This window comes from Musa acuminata, chromosome BXJ3-8, assembly GCF_036884655.1.
Source record: "Musa acuminata AAA Group cultivar baxijiao chromosome BXJ3-8, Cavendish_Baxijiao_AAA, whole genome shotgun sequence".
Taxonomy (NCBI): domain Eukaryota; kingdom Viridiplantae; phylum Streptophyta; class Magnoliopsida; order Zingiberales; family Musaceae; genus Musa; species Musa acuminata.
The window spans coordinates 38,986,966-39,011,282 of NC_088356.1; the positions used below are offsets into that span (position 1 = coordinate 38,986,966).

Consider the following 24,317-nt stretch of genomic DNA (forward strand, 5'->3'; position numbering starts at 1 on the left):
TATCCTCTTAATCCTCCTTTCAAATTCCTCATTGTACGGTTTGATCAAATCCACAGTGGAGACTATCTCATCAAATTTGGAAGCTAAAATCCATGTTTTGGATGAATTTGGTTTACTCCTTTTTTCTTTATCCCGGTAGTTGACGCATTATTTAGTGTTGAGGATGTTGTGCAGTGACTAGGCTAAAATTTCTTCCTTTCTTTTTTGTTTTTGGTATCGATATTGTATCTGCAAGAAACCGGCATAGCATGGAGGAGCCAAATTTGCATTGGAGCTCTTTTTTTTCAACCAAGGATGAGTCCTGGAGGAGGAGGAGGAGGAGGAATCACAGACCAGATGGGGCATTCATTGTCCCATTGTCCGGTGTTGATTGATGCACACAAAAGATCTCGGCCACCGTTGGAGGTTTCCCCGGATAAGGTGGTAAAAATGGCCGAATCGGGTTGGTGACGGTCGATCAGTGATGGATGGCCACGAGAGCCTTTCTCGATGGTGAACAAGAATCACATGATTTGATCGGCATCGCAGGAGCTTCGATGCTGCTTGCGGTCGGTCATTCGATCCATGTCTCTGCCGTAGGAGCCATGGCCACCAAAGCCCCGTCTATTCTCTTGTCGATCTCCCGTCTTCGCCACAGCTCCGGGACCCTCGAATCCGGACCCGGTTGGAAGAGGAGAAGCCTCCTCCTCTCCGCCGCCGCCGCCTCCCTCCTCGATTGTCGGAACTCGGTCGCCGCCGGCCCGTCCTTCGACCCCGTCACGGACCGCGAGAGGGAGGCGAGCGCCGTCGTCTCCCGCCGCGTCTCCGACGCCATCCGCTTGCTCGACCTTGCCCGCGACCTCCAGGCCAAGGGTGACTACTCCCAAGCCCTAGACTACTTCACTCTGGTTCGCTTCTCTCCCCGTCTATACGTTATCGATTGGCCATATCTTTCTTGTTATGTTCTCCAATCTTCTTTACCGACGTATCGACTAAAACCGCTAAAGATGTAGTTTCTTGTTTCATTCTCTGACTTGGTGATAGTTAGGATTCTAAGGCTGCATTTTTTCCTATAAATCTCAGACTGTTTCTCCGGGAGCTATATGCCACCTTTTGATCATTCGGGCATCCGATAATTTCCTATATTGTTCGGGCATCCGATAATTTCCTATATTATTTCTTGTTTTGTTCTCTGATTCCACAATTGGACTATATTGTTCATTATTTTCTTCTGTTCATAGCTTTGGCGGGTTCAAGTTTACGTCTATTTCTTGTTTTGTTCTCTGATTCCTCTCCAAAGTTCATTATTTCTGTACATTTTTATTCCAAAGTTCACATCTATTTCTTTTTATCTATTCATATCTTTGGCGAGTTCAAGTTTACGCTTGATTCCTCTCCAGAGTTTGTTATTTTTGTAAATTTTGAAATCTGTCATTATAAATCTTAGCTGAAAATTGCCTCTTTGTGATTCCAGGTGATTAGAGATTACAAGGACTTTGCTTTCGCAGACTATGCTAGAGTAGGAAGGGCGTTGGTGCTGTATGAGATCGGGGACAGAGATGAAGCCATTGCTGAAATGGAGGATGTTTCGATATCCCTAAAGGGCTACCCAGGTTCTCTTTTTTGGAGATAGGGCTTTTATTCTTTTTGGTGAAAACAAATGATGACTTTTGTAAGATTTTACTTCATCCATAACTTGCCACTTGCAGAGATACATGCAGCTCTTGCTGCAGCATTGTATGTTGACAAGCATGCTGCGCTGCTGGCCGAGAACCAGTTTGCAATTGCTACTCTTCTGGATCCTCACTATACTGATCTCTCGTATGTCAGGGAGACCAAGCATTGGCCTCCTAGCTTGGTTAGTTCACTACGACACTTCATCACTCTTTCATAATGAAAGGAAGATTTTATATCTTCGTCAGACCTGTCAGCTAGTTTCTATTATGCTTGGATGTTGAACAGTTATGCATTGGGTCTTTGCATGCTCTTAACACGAGTATTGTTGGTGTAATAGAAGCAAATTTTGTTTGCCATTGATATAAGATGTTTTCAAATACAAGTAATACATACACTTGTTTCATTACATCGAATAGCTTGTGCATATGTTTTACTCGGTTTTGCTCAAAGTAAAGGGTTACTTTTACCTCAAAAACATTGCAATGCGTATTTTCCACCATGGAATGACAGCAACAACAGCAAGTTACTACGACTATCTGGAGTTGGCTACATGTCTGTCATCTTAGTTATGTTAAATGAAATGCAACCATGTAACTGAGGGATGTGCTAATGACCGTGGTCCATAAAGTGGCACTTCTGTTCTTGTTTGTGACCATTGTGTTCGACCTATTCCTTGCTTTTTCTTTTTTCTGCTTAGCTAAATGCACAGCTTCAAGCTTCCATTTCAAATGTCTGAAGAATAGTCTTAGTTATGTATGGTCATAAAAACTGTATGCTAAGTTGTATAGAAATACTCTTGTTTTTCAGTCACCAGCAATTTCATTTGCTTTTGTTCAGGTGGTCATTATTTTCGGAGTACTTTGTTCTTTTTCTTGAAGTAATTAATTTTGAACTAGATAATATTACCCTTTTTTACATATTAAGATTATTGCTCTTAGTTCTGATGAATCTCTTTTCACGTGTATTTCAGTCTTTTTTTTATCCATCTTTGTGATCAAGTTGCCTTTTTCAAGATGACCTCAAAATTTAATTTTCTTTTCTTCTTCTTGCTTTCTAAATAATTTGCCTTCTTATTCTTAGCCGGACCCTACTATACTAACTCCGACTTCTAATATCTTTTGTTTTTAGTATGAATAGTCCTCAAAACTCTTAGAAGATCTGAGAGTTCTTGTTTTAAAAATCTCTTTCCCCAAGTACTGATGATGGAACTGTGTTAGTTTTTAATCTTGTAAATTTTGAGCTACACAATTCTCAATTTCCATTCGAGTGTTTCCAATGATACTACATATTACCAGAAATTTGAATGAGTTAAAGTTTGTTATGAACATTACTACGTATTTGTCGTTTTGCCTCGCAGCGCACGGATCCTTTTCTTCGAGCGTTTCCGATCTCGTTAAAGTATGTTATGAACATTACATTCAAAAGCTGTGTTGTCCTCTATGCTATGATTCATTTTCCACATTGATGGTATCAAATTTCAGTAAGATATAATTGTGCCAGAATTTAGAATCAGGATTATCTATGACTGGAGACTTGTTTGCAGCAAATTGTTTGTTAACTCATGCAAAAGCTTTGATCATGGAATAGAAATTAATTTTCTTTTGAAGGATTTCCAATCTATCAAGTATATTTCACTACATTTTCTCCCTTTGTGCTTTTCCAGTTGTTTCAGTTTCCTATTTGTTTTCTATTTGTTTCAGATTGCTTAGTAATCAAACATAAAGTATGAAAAGATAGTGATGAAATATATAATTAACAATGACAAGATTTATCTGTAGCCCTCTTATAATTGACAATGAAAAGATAGTACTAATACTGATTGGATTGGATTATATTCCCAACAATGCGAACTTTTTAGTCTATCATTGTGCCTCATCTGATATATATATATATATATATATATATATATATATATATATATATATATATATATATATATATATATATATATATATATATATATATATATATATATATATATATATCATTGTGCCTCATCTGATATATATATATATATATATATATATATATATATATATATATATATATATCATTGTGCCTCATCTGATATATATATATATATATATATATATATATATATATATATATATATATATATATATATATATATATATATATATATATATATATATATATATATATATATATATATATATATATCAGATGAGGCACAATGATAGACTAAAAAGTTCGCATTGTTGGGAATATAATCCAATCCAATCAGTATTAGTACTATCTTTTCATTGTCAATTATATATATATATGGAGCCACTTGCAGGACGGATACATTATTGGCTATCCACCCCCATAAGAGATCGATTAGATCGAACTAAAATTAAGTGGATTAGCGAAAACACGTTATATGTAGGTTTGTGCTTCATAGCGAACGAATTATTTTCTCCAACCAAGATAGGGTTTGAAATGACACTTATGATTGGAAGCAGCACGGAGCCCGTAGCGGACCCACTTGTTTTGCTAACCGTGACTCCAATCATAGGACGGGTGCATGATCCTGGTATATGACAGCGTAAGTGGTAGATTTAATCGAATTAAAACTAATCTTCATTAAGGAGAGGGATTAAGGATATTACAGAGAGAACATTACGTATTTGTCATTTTGCCTCGCAGCACACGAATCTTTTTCTTCCAGCGTTTCCGATCCCTCTTGCTCTCTCTCTCTCGTTTTCCCCCTCCGTTGAAGGAGATGGAGAATTAGGGTTCGATTCCGAGAATTAGGAATCGCATAATGCTCGATGACTCGTTAAAGTTTGTTATAAACATTACATTTAAAAGCTGTGTTGTCCTCTTTGCTATGATTCATTTTCCACATTGATGGTATCAAATTTCAGTAAGATATAATTGTACAAGAATTTAGAATCAGGAATATCTATGCCTGGACACTTGTTTTCAGCAAATTGTTTGTTAACTCAAGCAAAAGCTTTGATTATGGAATAGAAATTAATTTTCATTTAAAGGATTTCAAATCTATCAAGTATATTTTGTTGAATCTCGGATTTTGATGATGAAGTCAATTGTCATTTGTTGTCTAATCTATGTGTTGAGATAAGTGTGCAGGATTAACTACGATGAAAGATAGATAAGCAGCAGGAGTTGCGCCGGAGTCAAGTTCATGATCACGTTGGGAGTTCGAGAGTTCGACGGAAGTTCGGACGGTCGTCGGAGGTTCTGCGAGAACAGATCCGAGAAGTCCAGAAGCTTGCCAAGCGAAGCTCGTCGGAACTTGCCAAGTGGATCGTCGCAAAGTCCAGGAGTTTGCCGGAAGTCCGCAGGAGCATCACCGAGGGTTCATCGGATGATCGACGGAAGTTCGCCGGAAACTCGCCGGAAGGAGCGATTGACGCACCGAAGCAAAGCTGCAGAAGTTGTCTTAGATTTAATCGTAGTTAGCACGTTGATTAAGTTGGAAAATGGGAGGTGATCCCATTGGCTTAATCTTGGGGCAATTGGGCCCCTGAAAGACTGAAATTGGGCCGAATGGAATGAACCATTCGGACCCTGATTGCACCAGGAGGTGCAACCGCCCAGGCCAGGAGGTGGCACCGCCTGGGCTAGGCCTCCCAGCGAGACTGGGCGGTGCAACCTCCCCAGCCGGGAGGTGGCACCGCCTGAGCTCAGTCTTCGAGCTAGACTGGGCGGTGCAACCTCCCTGGCAGAGAGGTGGCACCGCCTGAGCTCAGTCTTCGAGCAAGACTGGGCGGTGCAACCTCCCTGGCAGAGAGGTGGTACCGCCTGAGCTCAGTCTTCGAGCAAGACTGGGCGGTGCAACCTCCCTGGCAGAGAGGTGGCACCGCCTGAGCTCGGTCTTCGAGCTCTGCCAGGCGGTGCAACCTCTCCAGTCAAGAGGTGCAACCGCCTGATCCCAGAATTTCGGGATTTGATTGTTTTGAGCTCCAAATTTGAATTGGGTTGGGGCCTATAAATTCCCAACCCATTCAGAAAAGATACAGACCTACACCGAAATCTTGATCTTTTCTGTGATTCTAAGAGCTCAAAAGTGTTGTAAAGCCTTTAAGTCTCCTCCTTCTGTTCTTCAAGTTTTCAGTTGTAAAGTGAGGAGAGAAAGGTCTGTAAAGGTTGTCTCCTGAGCCTGTCAAAAGGAGAGAAACTGTAAAAGGGCAGTTTGGCCTTCGCCTATTGAAGGAAGGCCCCTAGTTGACGTCGGCGACCTCGTCGGTGGAGGAAGCCAAAAGTGGAGTAGGTCAAGGCTGACCGAACCACTCTAAATCTCTGGTTTGCGTTTATTTTTGAGCACTTTATCATTACTGCAAACCTCCTTCATTACTACTGCTCTCTGCACTTTCACGAACAAGTTCTAAGTGCTGTTCTTCCGAATCTGCATTCAGACGTAAATTCGTATTTTCGTACATTACAGTTTACGTTTACGTTTGATTCTGCAGAACTGTCTTCCGTGCTTTTACGAACGAGTTTCTTTGCAGTTTACACTTACATTTTGATCCTATTAACTGCAAACTGTCCTCTGCAATTTTACGAACGGGTTTCAACATTTAGACGTAAAACTGCATTTAGATGTAAATCGGCTTTCCTCGCACAATCATCAGATCTCAGTTCACGTTTACGTCTTGATTTCAACTGCATACTGCCTTCTGCGAGTATACAAACGAGTTTCAAAGTTCAGACGTAAATCTGCGTTTAAGACGTAAATCTGCGTTTAGACGTAAATCTGCGTCTAGACGTAAATCTACGTTTAGACGTAAATCTGTTTTTTTGCAAATTACTTTTTGAGCTGTACAACAGCAGCACATTGTCTTTATATACTTCTGCTTAAACTGCTCCTAGACGCAAAACTGTGTTTAGACGCAATCTGCGCTTAGACGCAATCTGCGTTTAGACGCAATCTGCGCTTAGACGCAATCTGCGCTAAGACGCAAACTGCGCTTAGACGCAATCTGAGTTTAGACGCAATCTGCATTTAGACGCAAACTGCGTTTAGACGCTAACTGTGTTTAAACATAAACTGCACTTAATCATAAGTAATCTTAGAATCGGCTTTTGCATCAAAATAGTCTTTATCGAACGAACGCAGCTTTCATTTTTTAATCGCTGAAAAATATCCGCTGCACTAATTCACCCCCCCCCCCCCCCCCTCTTAGTGCTCTCGATCCTAACATATTTCACTACTTATTCTCCCTTTGTGCTTTTCCAGTTGTTTCTATTTCCTTAGGTATCAATAATAAAACTGTTTTCTATTTGTTTCAGATTGCTTAGTAATCAAACATAAAACATGAAAAGATAGTGGTGAAATATATAATTAACAATGACAAGATTTATCTGTAGCCCTCTTATAATTGACAATGAAAAGATAGTATTAATACTGCTTGGATTGGATTATATATATATATATATATATCATATGAGGCACAATAATAGACTAAAAAGTTCGCATTGTTGGGAATATAATCCAATCCAATCAGTATTAGTCCTATCTTTTCATTCTCAATTATATATATATATGGATCCAGTTGCCGGACGGATACATGATTGGGTATCCGCCCCCACAAGAGATCGATTAGATCGAACTAAAATTAAGAGGATTAGTGAAAACACGTTATATAAAGGTTTGTGCCTCTTAGCGAATGAATTATTTTCTCCAACCAAGATAGGGTTTGCAATGACACTTATGATTGGAAGTAGCACGGAGCCCGTAGTGGACCCACTTGTTGGGCCGACCGTGATTCCAATCATAGGACGGGTGCATAATCCTAGTATATGACAGTGCAAGTGGTACATTTAATCGAATTAAAACTAATCATCTTTAAGGAGAGGGATTAAGGATATTACAGAGAGAACATTACGTATTTGTCGTTTTGCCTCGCAGCGCACAGATCTTTTTCTTCGAGCGTTTCTGATCCCTCTTGCTCTCTCTGTCTCTCTCTCTCTCTATCTCTTATTTTCCCCCTCCGTTGAAGGAGACGGAGAATTAGGGTTTGATTCCGAATGCATAATGCTCGATGATTCGTTAAAGTTTGTTATGAACATTACATTCAAAAGCTATGTTGTCCACTTTGCTAAGATTCATTTTCCACTTTGATTGTATCAAATTTCAGTAAAATATAATTGTGCAAGAATTTAGAATCAGGATTATCTATGCCTGGACACTTGTTTGCAGCAAATTGTTTTTTAACTCATGCAAAAGCTTTGATCATTGAATAGAAATTTATTTTCTTTTGAAGGATTTCCAAACTATCAAGTATATTTCACTACTTTTTCTCCCTTTGTGCTTTTCCAGTTGTTTCAGTTTCCTTAGGTATCAATTATAAAACTCTTTTCTATTTGTTTCAGATTGCTTAGTAATCAAACATAAAACATGAAAAGATAGTGGTGAAATATATAATTAACAATGACAAGATTTATCTGTAGCCCTCTTATAATTGACAATGAATAGATAGTACTAATACTACTTTGATTGGATTGGATTATATATATATATATATATATATATATATATATATATATATATATATATATATATATATATATTATATATATATATCAGATGAGGCACTAAAAAGTTTGCATTGTTGAGAATATAATCCAATCCAATCAGTATTAGTACTATCTTTTCATTGTTAATTATATATATATGGAGCCACTTGCAGGACGGATACATGATTGGGTATCCACCCCCATAAGAGATCAATTAGATCGAACTAAAATTTTGTTGATTAGCGAAAAACGGTATATGTAGGTTTGTGCCTCATAGCGAACGAATTATTTTCTCCAACAAAGATAGGGTTTGCAATGACACTTATGACTGGAAGCAGCACGGAGCCCGCAGCGGACCCACTTGTTGGGCCGAAGATGACTCCAATCATAGGACGGGTGCATAATCTGGGTAACTGACAAGGCAAGTGGTAGATTTAATCGAATTAAAATTAATCATCATTAAGGAGAGGGATTAAGGAGATTATAGAGAGAACATTACGTATTTGTCGTTATGCCTCGCAGCGCACGGTTCCTTTTCTCCGAACGTTTCCGATCCCTCTTGCTCTCTCTCTCTCGTTTTCCCCCTTTGTTGAAGGAGACGGAGAATTAGGGTTCTATTCCGATCCCATAATGCTCGATGACTCGTTAAAGTTTGTTATGAACATTACTTTAAAAAGCTGTGTTGTCCTCTTTGCTACGATTCATTTTCCACTTTGATTGTATCAAATTTCAGTAAGATATAATTGTGCAAGAATTTAGAATCAGGATTATCTATGCTTGGACACTTGTTTGCAGCAAATTGTTTGTTAACTCATGCAAAAGCTTTGATCATTGAATAGAAATTAATTTTATTTTGAAGGATTTCCAATCTATCAAGTATATTTCACTACTTTTTCTCCCTTTGTGCTTTTCCAGTAGTTTCGGTTTCCTTAGGTATCAATCATAAAACTCTTTTCTATTTGTTTCAGATTGCATAGTAATCAAACATAAATCATGAAAAGATAGTGGTGAAATATATAATTAACAATGACAAGATTTATCTCTAGCCCTCTTATAATTGTCAATGAAAAGATAGTACTGCTTGGATTGGATTATATATATATATATATATATATATATATATATATATATATATCAGATGAGGCACAATGATAGACTAAAAAGTTCGCATTGTTGAGAATATAAGCCAATCCAATCAGTATTAGTTTTATCTTTTTATTTTCAATTATATATATATGGAGCCACTTGCATGACGGATACATGATTGGGTATCTGTCCCCACAAGAGATCTATTAGTTCGAACTAAAATTAAGTGGATTAGCGAAAACACGTTATATGTAGGTTTGTGTCTCATAGCGAACGAATTATTTTCTCCAACCAAGATATGGTTTGCAATGACACTTATGATTGCAAGCAACACGGAGCCCGCAGCGGGCCCACTTGTTGGGTCGACCGTGACTCCAGTCGTAGGACGGGTGCATAATCCGGGTATCTGACAGCGCAAGTGGTAGATTTAATCGAATTACGACTAATCATCATTAAGAAGAGGGATTAAGGAGATTACATAGAGAACATTACGTATTTGTCGTTTTGCCTCGCAACGCACGAATCCGTTTCTTCTAGCGTTTCCGATCCCTCTTGCTCTCTCTCTCTCTCTCTCTCTCTCATTTTCCCCCTCCGTTGAAGGAGACGGAGAAACGGAGAATTAGAGTTCGATTCCGACCGCATAATGCTCGATGACACGTTAAAGTTTGTTATGAACATTACATTCAAAAGCTGTGTTGTCCTCTTTGCTATGATTCATTTTCCACTTTGTTGGTATCAAATTCCAGTAAGGTATAATTGTGCAAGAATTTAGAATCTGGATTATCTATGCCTGGACACTTGTTTGCAGCAAATTGTTTGTTAACTCATGCAAAAGCTTTGATCATGGAACAGAAATTAATTTTCTTTTGAACGATTTCCAATGTATCAAGTATATTTCACTACTTTTTCTCCTTTTGTGCTTTCCCAGTTGTCTGAGTTAGGTATCAATCATAAAACTCTTTTCTATTAGTTTGAGATTGGTTAGTAATCAAATATAAAACATGAAAAGATAGTGGTGAAATATATAATTAACAATGATAATATTTATATGTAGTCCTCTTGTAATTGATAATGAAAAGATAGTACTAATAATGCTTGGATTGGATTTTATATATATATATATATATATATATATATATATATATATATATATATATATATATATATATATATATATATATATATATATATATAAAAGATGTGGCACTATCAGTATTAGTACTATCTTTTCATTGTCAATTATATATATATGGAGCCACTTGCAGGACGGATACATGATTGGGTATCCACCCCCACAAGAGATCGATTAGATCGAACTAAAATTAAGAGGATTAGCGAAAACACGTTATATGTAGGTTTGTGTCTCGTAGCGAACGAATTATTTTCTCCAACCAAGATAGGGTTTGCATTGACACTTATGATTGGATGCAGTACGGAGCCCACAGCGGACCCACTTGTTGGGCCGACCATGACTCCAATCATAGAACGGGAGCATAATCCGGGTATCGCAAGTGGTAGATTTAATCGAATTAAAACTAATCATCATTAAGGAGAGGGATTAAGGAGATTAAATAAAGAACATTACGTATTTGTCGTTTTGCCTCGCAGTGCACGGATCCTTTTCTTCGAGTGTTTTCAATCTTTCTTTCTTTTTCTCTCTCTCTCTCTCTCTCTCTCGTTTTCCCCCTCCGTTGAAGGAGACGGAGAATTAGGGTTCAATTCTGATCGCATAATGCTCGATGACTCGTTAAAGTTTGTTATGAACATTACATTGTGTTGTCCTCTTTGCTACGATTCATTTTTCACTTTGATGGTATCAAATTTCAGTAAGATATAATTGTGCATGAATTTAGAATCAGGATTATCTATGCCTGGACACTTGTTTGCAGCAAATTGTTTGTTAACTCATGCAAAAGCTTTGATCATGGATTAGAAATTAATTTTCTTTTGAAGGATTTCCAATCTATATAAGTATATTTCACTATTTTTTCTCCCTTTGTGCTTTTCCAGTTGTTTCAGTTTCCTTAAGTATTAATCATAAAACTCTTTTTTATTTGTTTCAGATTGCTTAGTAATCAAACATAAAACATGAAAAGATAGTGGTGAAATATATAATTAACAATGACAAGATTTATCTCTAGCCCTCTTATAATTGACAATGAAAAGATAGTACTAATACTAATTGAATTGGATTATATATATATATATATATATATATCGGTATTAGTACTATTTTTTCATAGTCAATTATATATATATAGAGCCACTTGTAGGACGGATAGATGGGTATCCACTCCCATAAGAGATCGATTAGATCGATCTAAAATTAAGTGTATTAGCGAAACTAATCATCATTAAGGAGAGGGATGAAGAAGATTACACATTACGTATTTGTCGTTTTCCCTCGCAGCGCACGGATCCTTTTCTTCGAGCATTTCTGATCCCTCTTTCTCTCTCTCTCTCTCTCTCGTTTTCCCCCTCCGTTGAAGGAGACGGAGAATTAGGGTTCGATTCCGATCGCATAATGCTCGATGACTCGTCCGGCGTTGGCGACGGGGATCGCTGCTGGTGGTGGTGGTTATGGGTGCACGCTACCGTCTTCCTCGTCCGCCCTCTCCTTGCCGTCTCCTTCGTCCTGTCCTTGATTCTCCTCAGTTAGCTCTAGTCCACGAAACCCTAGATCCTCTCTGTCTTCTCGATTCCTGTTTGACCTCAGCTTCGATTCTTCTACAGGTTGGTTCGTGGCGTGGAAGACGGTGTTGATTCACGTTCCGCTGGTGCAAGAGATCTGCGGCCTCCGGAAGAAGCCTGCGAAGCCCAAACCCCGCGACACTCACCGCCTCACCCGATTGTATAACTCCAATCCCGCTCTAAGGTTTCCCTCCTCTCTTTTCCTCTTAATTCCTTAGCAGTTGTTAAAATCTTGATCTTTGATCTGTTTTATTGGTGATTTCATCTTGTTTCATTAATGATGTTAGTTCTATTGGATCATCTATGTTTTCTAGTTTTATGATCATGTATTATTTCCATATGGCTCATACTCGTCGATTATGATTGTCTGTGTATTAGCATGGTATACCTACAAGAAAAAAAGAACAATACTTTTACATTCAATTAAAAGGAAATAAAGCTCAAGGCCAAACAAATTGCATATCTATATTTCAACTTATTTTTCTTTCTGACTGCATAGAAGAGGCTTATTAGTGAGTTGGGGCATGTCACATATCCATATGTTCATCTTTGCAAGTTTGTATACCTCCTGGTTAGGGGCCCAAAAACTGCAAGGAGAGGTGATTGGAGGAACCCATCCCTTTAGCATAAGTTACCACAATTCCTTAACCACCCTCTTTTACTTGCATATGATTGCATTAGTTGGCAGTTAAGAGATATGTGGTATCGGTTAAAATGCCAGAAATATGATTTGACTGCATGATTCAAGTTGGAAAAATATTTACGACTCAACTCAGAGTTAATTTTTGCAAAGGAATATGGCTATGCCAAAAAGGGAAAAGGAATAAAGAGAAAACCAGTGCCACAAAGATGTCAAAGAGCCAATCATTATGAATGAAAACATAGAAAAAAAATGCATATTAGGTGACATTGCCACAATTGTCATTAAATGAACCGGATATAATTTATGTAGCCACAATTGATTATTTAAATAAAAGTCAAGGCTTCCTTTGGCTTGACAGCGAGGCCCACAGGATTTTCATCAACTACGTAATTCCTCAAAGAGACATGATATCATAGTGATATACACCACTAAATCAGAAGTCCTAAGATGTTAAAGTGACAGCGGATGTCTACATCCTTGTGACCATGTGCAATTTCTGCACAGCAACACTAGTCAATGCATGAACACTTCTTTTTGCTTGTTGAATATTCTTCTTGTCAAAAAGCTATGAATGACTATTCTGAGGCCTCCCTTGAAGTTGCAAGAGAACAACAAACTTTCATCTTCATTTTTATAATCAATTTCAATTTTTCATACCCTTGGCCTTCAAAAGCCCTCTTTTTTTTATCCTTCACTGTAACAGGCCTTCATGTCCTTGAAGGTTCTTGTGCAAGACTATCAAATTCGCTGTCCTACCTAGGATCGTAAGGGGTCACAAACTCAAATCGTAGGATCGGATTGTAAGATTGTAAGATCATACTAACTGTAAAAAAAATAAAAATTATAATTTTAAGATACATATATATACCTAAAGAAATTTATAAATAGTATATTTCAAATAGGAATATGGTTAATAAGAACATTGGTTACATATATCAATGTAACTTAGAATTTAGATGAAATTTGCATATGTAAACGGACCATATAATATTATTGCACATCCTAACAGTTTCTAAATTCTTATCATGACACTTTCCACATCCAAATAATAATCTATTATGTAAAGGAATATTGTGCTTGGCAAATTAGATATAATTTTGTAACCTCTATGTTAGATAACATCAATGCAAGAAATATGAACTGTCTTTCAATTATATTAAAGATGACACCTCACAGTATAGATGCTATTATGGCCAAATGAAATACAGAGATCATTATATATGGAATGGATAGGAAGAGAGGGTAGGAGAGGAGAAGAGAGAAGAGATGAGAGATGGAAGGAGAAGAAAGGAAGAGGTGATGGGAAGAGAGGTAGAAGGGAGGAGAGGAGAAGATTTCTCATATATTATTAGTTAACTAATAAGCGATGATACTTATCGTTATCTGTTATCTCATGTATAACTTTTAATTGATCAAATGACGATAAGATCATATGAAGCAAGATTGATTTGATAAAAAAATATTTGTGTACAAATAATTATTAAACTAATTGACCGTTGAATGGACTAAAATATAGATTGTTCTACCATGTACCAGTGTTATACTGGCTTAAAGTATCCAGCTGGGTCTATTTTTCTTTAATCTTCAGTGATATAGGCAGTATAGGTTAGTATACCATCCAGTGTTACTGATACTATACCAATCAGACTAGTTGTGGAAACCGGTATTAGACCAGGATTTATAACCTTGACTGGTATGTATCACCTGGTTCAGTTGAAACCATGTAAAGAAGGGGGCTTCTCCACAACCTGGATAAGGTTTGGAGTATATGCTTGTAGACAGAAATATGGTAATTCTTGACTCAAACAACTGGCAATTTTAAGTCCAAGAAGGATAAATCTACCTAGAGATCTATCTAGGACAAGAATGCAACAATATAGCTATTAAATTTTAGGTGATGTATAATAACTACTACAACATATGTTGCAGTGTCCCAACTATTTGGGGAATGTAATGACACTTCTACATTGTAATCATAAGAAGCAAATGTTAAAGACCTGGTAAACAATAACCAATTTAGAGGACCTAGGGCTAGTTCACAAAAAAACATTCTCTTCTTGCTTATGTAACCTATCACACATCCAGTAAAATAGCAGAAGAGAAGTTGAATTCATAGGTAAATAGCAGAAATAGCAATGGCTTATTCGTGTCATTTGAAAGAATGAAACAGATGTAATGTTAAAATTGTAGGAATGTTAATTTGGTTAGTGAGAATCTTATGCACATTATGCCCTATTTTCCTTCCATGATCTTAGCAAAACAGTGAATAGGCTCCGGATCTATATGAAATTTATAAGATGGTTTGCTACTGACATTGAACAGAATTTATTCACCCCTCTAGCGGTTAAACTTTCTTGGTTTTGCACAATAAATTATCATCAGTAGGACCAGTGAGTTTGACACCCTTCTATTTGATTTTATGCATCAGAAGTGAAATCGCCTTTCGTAGTTGCACGATGAGAAACCATACCAAAGGATAAGATGTTATTCCAAGGTTTTAGGAAAGCCTGACCTGCACCATAGTCCAATAAACTATTTGTGCTGATGGTTATTTTATGCCTTTCTGGACTGCATGGTTGAAATAAAATCTGTTTCTCTTTCGCTGCATTCTTTTGTTAGTGTTAATAACATTCGGCAATAAAGATACAATTACTCTGATAATTTGCTCTGCCCTCTCAGACGCAACAGTTCGAACGCCCAAGAAACATCATGAATACTTCAGGACTTCGATGACAGGCATCCATCGGTAGCAAAGTTGCAGGTTGTCATTTTATTTATTTGCCAAGATTCATAGCATTTTGTTTTCCTATGAAGTAGCCATTGGAGTTTGGCTCGTCCTAAGTGGGTTGTGCCTCAGGGTATTTGATGCATGCCGTATTAATTTCTTTTTTCCTTTTTCTGCAACATTGTTTCGTCAGAGACGTCTCTGAATCCCATTATCTGTACATACACTAGTTTGGCATCTCAAAGCCTGGTATTTGGATTTGCTTACATGGATCTCAACAAGTGAATATTTCCTCATAAATTCCAGCACAAACAGCAGATTGTGGATGAGAACGTTAACACGCAGTTATCGGCACTGTTCAGCTGTTTTTGTACATTCGTTGATTGCGTGAAATTTATTTTGGGAACATGGATTTGTTGGTTGTTTCAGACATTCATTGATTGCCCGAAATTTATTTTGGGAAAATGGATTTGTTGGTAAACTTATTTTTTCGGGGTGATCATCATCGCAGGGTAGTGTTGTTGACATGCTACAGATTGTTCAATAATAACAACTGTCATAAAGTCCCAATTATTTTGACCCAATAAATGCATCTGTTTTCGCCATTCAGTCCTGCAGGGTAGTGGTGTTGACATTCTACAGATTGTTCAGTAATAACAACAGTCATAATATTATTTTTGACCCAATACATGCCATTCACTCCTGCATGTAAAAGTTTGTCATTGTTTGTTATGTCAGGTTAATACGTTTTGCTTTGGTGGTGGTGTTCATGGAACCGCATCCATCATGTCTCTGGTTGTTTTGTCACACCCCTTCTTGTCACCAACTTAATGATCTGCTTCGTGAAAACACAAAGCAACACCAAATTAGATCACAATTTATCGAGTTCACCATTATGTCAAAAGAAACCAATCACACTTTGATATATGCTAACATTTATTATGTTAATTTGATAGGATTCCAATCATAATGTCAGCAAGCTTATTATTTTAGCTGTACTCTACAGGCAATGTGGTACGGCATCGATGCTAGTATTGTTTGTCATATACAGATTCGGAAATAGAATAAGGAATAACCCCCCACGATCAATTTTACACTCATCTTTCATCACATTCGTCGATATTAAACAACAACTCTGAAGCAAATACATCGAGATAAAATAACCATTGCTCATAACGACATTGTCGTTATTATTCAAAACAACATAGGCGGCAACTACCATCGCTCATTCTTCCTCCTCTGTCTCCTCGTCGTCCCTGTTCACCTCCTGACATCTCCATCCTCCATCTTCTTCTTCGACATTATCCTGGTCTTCCTCTGTTTCCTCACTGTCTTCCTCATACATCTCTTTGCTCGGCAATTGCTTCTTGACCACCACCACCGGTGTACTCTTCTTGGGAGTCGAACTTGTGCCTTTGCGGTTCGAAACTTTTGCAGGTGGCATCTGCGGCGTCAGGTTGGGCTTGCTCCGCTTTGAGTTCTTGCCGACGCTGCGTTTTGCGAGGTACACTTCCTGATCACTGCCTTCCTCCGCAGCTTGGTCGACGGCCGGAGAAGGTTTACCGTTTTCCTCTGAGTTATGACCAGGATGTTCCCTTCTAAAATGGAGATTCAATTTGTACTCATGGATGTAGGCTTTCCCACAACCTTCGTATGGACAGACGTACGGACGCTCTGCAGAACCGGAACCATATGCAGCTGCAGATAACTTGGGGGTAGTATGTGGCTTTTCCACTGGTGTAGTGTGCTTCACCGTATCCATCACTGTGCTCTGTGATATAAAACTTAGATTAGAGATTTCATACGACCAAATATAATGTCAGGTTCTATTTGACCATTTATAATTCAGAAAAATACATGTCTTTATCAGTGCATAAGCTACTTCAAGGACTTCACCTCACCGATAGCTATCTAGTGTCAGGTAACGAGTTACATCCTCAGAAATGAAAGCTAAATTAGTTTGATGGATTTTGTCGAAGGTCCTTACACGTGTATTCGGAACCTTTGATGAACATCAAACCAAATCATTGGCTTGCATTAGTTTTGTGCAAGTAAATTACCGTACAAAATGTCTTGAAATTTGAGCTAAAAATATTATCCAGGACTTCTGTATTACATCTATAACTATCCACGCAAAAACATTGCTAAAATCAAAGTTGAACAATAGATAAAGTGGTTGTGCGATAGATCATATTAGCTTACGCCGCAATAGTTGCGCCTCTTTAAACCTTTGTTGCCTTCTAATCTCTAAAATAAATAGTCATTTTTATATGTTTGTCTATTTAATATTGATGCGAGATCATGGTAATTATTGTTTATTCAAATTAAGATATATTACTTTTGGGTGTTTATGCAAATTGAAAATGTTATCATATGACAACATCTAGAATACTCATAATTTTAGTTTCCTATATTATTCAAGAAAAACAGAAATGAAGCAAATGTGAAAAAATGAAAATAAATCAAAATCTGAATTTGAATAAAGATTATGAATCGTAATTGTAGAGGAAAAAGATTCACATAAGATGGAAGTCTATCAAGAATATATCATCGAATTTTTTTTTTTCAAGTTGGATATGGAATGTTATCTTCTTTGAAGAAGGAAGAAGAGGCAGTGGTAGAGGACAAGGAGATAGGAGGAAGAAAGAAGAGGTGACGATAGAGGACAAGGAGGAAGGAGGAAGGAGGAAGGAAGAAGAGGTGATGGTAGAGGACGAGAAGAAGTAAGAGGAAGGAAGAAGTGGAGGCGATGAAGGAAGAGGAAGAGGTGATGATTCTCTTTAAACAATTATTTTATGGACCGGACTGTCCGAATGGGAGCAGTCCCGTCTCAATTAGGACTAAGACCAATAAATGTTGGTCGATACAAGCCGAATTGAGAAATTGCAATCATCAATATAAGTTTTTCGTTCAAAAAATGTTTATGTCAAATGTGATAGCTCTTTAAAGCAATACAACCGAAAACATGGTATACATTAGTAGACCATGTTCTAAGTATACATTATTTCCAAATTTTCCTTTACCTTCTTGTTTAGTTTTAATGGAGAATTTTCGGACAAAGTCCTTTTTGAGTTTTTCAAATAAGGTGCCCCTTTTCAAAATTCCCAAAGGACAAAACAACTTGTGCAGGTATGTTACACCCTATGAACCAGCCTATAAGGTAAAGTTATCATTATGCTATAGACCAGTCCAATCCCCATATATAAGATTTACGATTACAAGATTTTTGAATAGGCTTCAAGAGTATTTTTGACACTTCACCAAAATATCATGAGTCCATTAAGAAACATTGTAAACAAACTCAAAACCAATAAAAACCCACTCATATATAAAAATAGGATCTCAAATACGTATCACTATTGGTTTATGAACAATAACAACAAATAGGAAGACTTCTATATTAGTTACAGTGCTTTTAAATAAGCTTATAGAATTTTTTATAGCATTTTTGGTAGTACCTCCAAAATACTATACACCTATAAGGTTGTAGCTGAAGCAAATGGACCCAAAACCTAATAGAATCCAGCTTATATACAAAAGTAGAGTTTCAAATAGGTATCTTCAGGAACAAGACAACCAGGGTTTCAAATAGGTATCCTTGGGAACAAGATTGACCAAATAGAAAGACTTCTATGTTAGTTATAGTATTTTTTAATATACTTACGGTGTTTTTTCAAAATACTGTAAGATTAACCAAAAACAGTTTAACTGAAGAATAATTAACCGAGGAATCGTTCCCCTGATAAGACCATCAGATGAACAAGTTCATAGGTGAACTAGTCCAATCCTTCAATTATAATATTTTTAATTAAGCTTACAGTGATTTACAAAAACACTACTTCAGTTGTCTTATCAAGGGACATTTCAGAGATTACGACAAATAAGGGGCACAAATATGGAAAAGGGACACCTCTTAGGAAAAGCCCGAAAAGAGAGGTTTTCCAAAGAAGTTGCCCTAGTTTTAATTAACTTCTATCAATAACTATATTGTGATATTAATATATGCATATATAGGCAGCCCACATAGGAGAGATCATATCAGACAACTAATTCTCATGGATGCTTGTCAACATTGACATAAAATGCTTAAGTTACCAATGGTATAGTACCTTCTGGACATGGAGGCACTTCATAAATCTATAAAGTTGGTATTTGACATGGTCATAAGAGGTACAACCATCTACATAGGTTACATAGGTTCTAGAAACAATTTATTAGATCTATCACCTAGCACTAGCTGGTTACTCAGGTAGGGACTGAACTGAAAATGAAGTACAAATAGCAACTGGACGTAAAGAAGCTCAATAGTTCACATATTTCAATCGAGACAAATGGGAAAATAGGATGAAAATAAAGGATAAGAAACAGTGGAAGGAAAGAAGCTCACAAGTCCAAACAATTCAATTGAGACAACTTGAGCTTAGACGAAACAAATGAGGAAACTTCTACAATGAAATGCTTCAGTACAGCACCATAATTTATAACATAATTCTAGCCTGCTCTGAGTTGTTACTAAATGACGCCTAAGCCTGCTGGCCTGGCTTCTTCAAAGCAAGCATCATAAATAACCAAATCCAGAAATGAAGAGAGAAGTACATCCTGGTCTTGTAGACCATTATTACTGCCTTATAGAAATTTAGAAGAGTATTTATTCAGCAAGTTGTAGATTCTTTTGAACTCCATAAACAAGGTCAAAAGAATATGAACAAGAATGCTACACATCTACAAAAAGGACTACTACACATTTAGGCTGCTAAAAGGTAAAGAAATTAAACTTGTAATTATGACAATTTTGCTGAACCAGCTTAAATCAATGCAACATAGAATTGTTTACGAAGCTCAGACTTGTTTGTCTAAGCCTCCAAGGGTGATGCCATCTAATGCAAAAGCCTTGTAAAATGCTATCCACAAAAATAGAGTTATTCTCAAATGATAAAATCACCTAAAGAATCATGTGTTGAGCGACTTAGGCACGATAAAGTCTCTGTTAAGACATCCGATTGGTTAGTGCATTGTTGCATAAGTGATAGGTGGGCGTCTTGTATGCCATTAATGCAATAAAAATATCTTCTTCAAAAAAAAAACTTAAGTGCAATAAATTAAGTACTGCAATATAAAACACTAGCATACAATTCAAAATCAATTAGGATTGACTACCTTCTCGTGTTGTGTCTTTATGTGGGTTCGTAGTTTGCTTTCATTTGTGAATCTCTTCGCACATTCTGGGTAAGGACAAACATGATAATTTTCTAGTGAATGCGTCCGCATATGTGCCCTCAAGTTAAAATCCAATGAGAAGGCCTGCAGTTCAAATCTTTGCAAGTCATAACTTTGTCAAAAGTTAATATAAAGTACATAAAAATACAGGGAAAACTGTGGCAATAGTAAAAGAATTATGTAGAAAATGATCTAGAAATGAAACAAAACATGAGATCAAAATGGAACTCCAACATGGCATAGAATTCAAAGTGCAATTGGGACAAGTCAGAGAAATCAAAGTGGAGCTTCACATTTATGGTGTACATTTACCAATAAAGGATAGAACAATCACCTTACCACAGCCTTCATGGGGGCATATGAAATCTCTTTCACCTGTATGAATAAGATAATGCCTCTTCAACTTCGAACTGTCTAAAAACTTCTGCAAGATACAGGTTGATCTTAGAAAGAGAAGAAACATGAGAAGCTACCTCATCTGTCAGAAACATCTCATATAAATACTCGTGTGTGAAGCTAATTGAACTACAAGTGACCAAACAATGCCAAAGTAACAATAGATAGACCAAAACATATTGTAAACTCTATATTTTCGGAGAATAAGTTGATTTATATTAACTTCAATCACCTAAGCAATATATATTTGACAAATACGACAAATTTGTGCAAAAATATCCTCTTTTAGTGAAAAAGATATGTGGAAATTTGACTCCTGACTTCTTAGATAATTTTTTTGCTTTAATCACTGAATTAACCACATTTTACTAAGAAAACAACCCTCATTTTGGAGAACAAAAGGAAGGAGCAAAAAATAAAAAAGAAAAAAACTTTGTTAAGGATAGGTGTAAAATTAACAGATAAGTTTTTTTAAAAAAATACAATCAGGTACAATTGAAATATATAGGAACTTTCAGCTTCCAGATGAAAAGAACATTGTCAGATTTGAAAGCAACGGTAAACAAAAAATGAAGCAGGTCACCTTTCCACATCCATCGTATTGGCAAATGTGTTGCTTCTCTCCATGGATGTGAGCATGTTTCTTTAAAGCCCCTGCATCAATAAAAGTTCTCCCACAACCTTCATAGCTGCAGAGGAATAGAACTTCTGTAGCTGGTTCAGGTTTCTGCTCTTCTGCTTCTGTTTCCTTATTCTTCCCTTTCAAAGCTTTTAGCATATCCTCTAATTAAAACATGACGAAGGCCCAATTACTACGAGTCAGATAACATGAAAGGTAAGCAATTAGGAAATCCATGCTAATTAAATTATTGATCAAAATGGAAAAGTCATGCAAGAGCCACATATCTAGCTAATAGGCTCGCAAGAATATATTAAAAATCCTAATTATTCCGGAGAATGATATGTGAAAATTTAAGTAATCGTGCCATAGTAAAAACTCAAATTCTTTTCTTCAGACATCTTATGCACTCAAACTGCTAACTGTCAACAGTATGTAACACAATAAACAAACAAAAGAGCTTCAACATAAAGGACATCTGACAAATAATATTGTACATGATCTTAAACTGTTCATGATCAGATACATCAGAATTCTCACATTAGTCATAGGTACCTCTGTTACAGAAAGTTGATATTTGGTAAAGAAAGCAATATATAAGAAAAAACAATAAGAAGGAGAAAGATTTGACATGAATCAAAAACGCATGTCAAGACTCCTACTCTGATGTGGGAAAATTAGAGACCAAAGAAGTTTTTAGGACTCCATCGGACAAAGATTCAATCTTTACAACTTGATAGCCATACAGCAATCACGACAGAAACATACCCGTAACCCACTTCAAAAGCATGCACTTCCCACCCGTCGTAACCACGTCTTGCGGAACCCTAGATCAATCATCCAAGAAACCAAATTAATTGCTTCCGGATCAAGCCAATCAAGAGACCCTAACCCACAAGACCAAGAAACCAATCAACACAAAGAAAACAAGAGATTTCAAAGAGGGGAACGACGAAGGAGGAGGGGGGTTGGGGGAAAAGGCGCCGCACCATTCCTTGAACCATCGGACGGCAGTTGGACGACGATTCTGGGCGGCGTGACGCTTCTCCGCCATGGCGTGGTTCATATGGAGCTCCATGGGCGCGCGGGCCTCTTATGCAGTCGCCTGTGGGCGATCGAAGAAAGGCTAGGGTTCGGAAGCGGGAAGCGGAGAGGGAGATAGAGGACATAACGGTTTCGCCTCCCGACTTCCTCCTGTTCGTAACTGTTATCATCATATCATCCGAAACTTCTCCAGATTATAACGGTTTCCCAAAAAAAACGCATATTACAAGTATTATAAAAATCCGTCCAACATTTATTAAAAGGAAAATTATATATATATATAAGAGTAATTAGTTATTATTTTTATTTTAATGTTATTGAATCTCGAATTTTGATGACCACAGGTGAATTAATGATCTAATCTATATGTTGAGATAAGTGACGTAGGATTAACTATGATCGTTAGAAAAGCAAAATGATTAAAGAAGAATCATAGTTGGGCTGAAATTAATAATCGGCCATCGGGTCAGATGAATTAAGGGATACATTAAAGGATCAGACGATGTAGTGAAAGCTCGCCGAAGGTTTGCTGAGAGCTTGTCGGAAGATTGCTAGGAATTCGTCGGAAGTTTATCGAGAGTTCGATTGAACCATTTATGTGCAAGACAACTAAGATTGCAAGTAGAATAATTATTTTAGCCTTAACTATCATAGTTAGACCTATGATTTGAGTTACTTTTGGAAAAAATCCTACTAACTTAATCATGGGCCAACTAGGCCTATAACTAAGCTGAATTGGGCCGGCTAGATGATTCATTCAGCCACTTGGACCCATGTCAAGCGGTGGAACCGCTTGGGGCTCAATCTCCCAAGTGGTCTGGGCGGTGGTACCACCGGCAATTAATGTTATCAAGCGACGGTATTGCTAGAGCCCGGTCTCCAAGACTTTGTCAAGCAATCGTACCGCCCAAACTAGGCAGTGGTATCGCCCAATGTTAGTCCGCAGACGGTGGTACCATCCAATAATGACAATGGTACCACCAGTACCTCGAAAACACAAGATAAGACACTTTTTAACTCCATTTTTGAAGTCATTGGGGCCTATAAATATCCCACTCTTTTCTACATAGAAGAACAATGAAAGTGTGAATAGAAGTCTTGAGATTTTGGGGTGTGAAAGTGTTGAAAAAGTACTAGAGTCCTCCTCCTCCCTTTCTAGTTTTGTGATCATTCAAGAGAAGTGTGAGATTTGTAAGGATTGTCTCTTAAACCCGTAAAAAGGAAAAAGAACAGTAAGAAAATGGTTGATATTCGCCAATTAAAGAAAGATCATTAATGGACGCCGGTAGTTTCAACGAGGAATCAGGAGTGATCTCTACTTTGTCATTCCTATTCTATTTTTTCTTCATGTTGCTTAATGACTTGCCTGCTTACTCCCCTTCACACCTTCTTAATATTTTTATAAGTACTAATTCAACCTCCTCCTATTAGTGCAAACTTGATCCTAATATATATATATATATATATATATATATATATATATATATATATATATATATATAAAATGAGTCTGTTTTTGATAATGCCGTTTGTATTTTTACGAAGGGTGATGCATATGATGTCACATGCCGATTTATGGATTAAGTGAAGGACAAAATGGTGCTTCCACGATATAAGACCCATGCAACATCGATGTAGTTTTGAATGATCTCGACTCTAACATTTTGCCTCAAATTTTTTGTCTTAGGATTTGCAACAAATGACTTGGAATCAACAAATTCTTCTATATAATGACTTGAATGGATTATGTTATT

The 24,317-nt window shown here is 37.0% G+C and overlaps 2 protein-coding genes across 4 annotated transcripts; one reads left to right on the forward strand and one right to left on the reverse strand.

Moving 5' to 3' along the window:
- The first annotated feature begins 431 nt into the window (after positions 1-431).
- Positions 432-2,062, forward strand: LOC135646008 (uncharacterized). Its single transcript, XM_065165047.1, has 3 exons — positions 432-887; positions 1,454-1,592; positions 1,689-2,062. The coding sequence occupies exons 1-3, from the start codon at positions 468-470 to the stop codon at positions 1,871-1,873; spliced, it is 744 nt and encodes a 247-aa protein (XP_065021119.1). The 5' UTR covers positions 432-467; the 3' UTR covers positions 1,874-2,062.
- A 14,192-nt stretch (positions 2,063-16,254) lies between these two features.
- LOC103994719 (zinc finger transcription factor YY1) lies at positions 16,255-22,697 on the reverse strand. Of its 3 annotated transcripts, none has more exons than XM_009415138.3 (6): positions 22,509-22,697; positions 22,288-22,346; positions 21,484-21,683; positions 20,839-20,928; positions 20,445-20,588; positions 16,255-17,058 (listed from the first exon to the last, which is right to left on the reverse strand). In XM_009415138.3, exons 1-6 carry the CDS (start codon positions 22,595-22,597, stop codon positions 16,513-16,515), a joined length of 1,128 nt encoding a protein of 375 aa, XP_009413413.2. In that variant the 5' UTR covers positions 22,598-22,697; the 3' UTR covers positions 16,255-16,512. The 3 variants fall into 3 exon arrangements, with proteins under 3 accessions (XP_009413413.2, XP_065021200.1, XP_065021201.1); XM_065165128.1 differs by having other exon boundaries at positions 22,288-22,406; positions 22,509-22,625; XM_065165129.1 differs by lacking the exon at positions 22,288-22,346 and having other exon boundaries at positions 22,509-22,649.
- Between the last annotated feature and the right edge of the window lie 1,620 nt (positions 22,698-24,317).

Excerpts from the sequence above, each read along its gene's own strand:
- LOC135646008 (XM_065165047.1), top strand. The coding sequence starts at position 468 with ATGGCCACGAGAGCCTTTCTCGATGGTGAACAAGAATCACATGATTTG. Across the intron at positions 888-1,453 it reads CCCTAGACTACTTCACTCTG|GTGATTAGAGATTACAAGGA; the intron begins GTTCGCTTCTCT and ends TTGTGATTCCAG. Across the intron at positions 1,593-1,688 it reads ATCCCTAAAGGGCTACCCAG|AGATACATGCAGCTCTTGCT; the intron begins GTTCTCTTTTTT and ends TGCCACTTGCAG.
- LOC103994719 (XM_009415138.3), bottom strand. The coding sequence starts at position 22,597 with ATGGAGCTCCATATGAACCACGCCATGGCGGAGAAGCGTCACGCCGCC. Across the intron at positions 22,347-22,508 it reads GTCCGATGGTTCAAGGAATG|GGTTCCGCAAGACGTGGTTA; the intron begins GTGCGGCGCCTT and ends TGATTGATCTAG. Across the intron at positions 20,929-21,483 it reads AATACGATGGATGTGGAAAG|AAGTTTTTAGACAGTTCGAA; the intron begins GTGACCTGCTTC and ends TGTATCTTGCAG.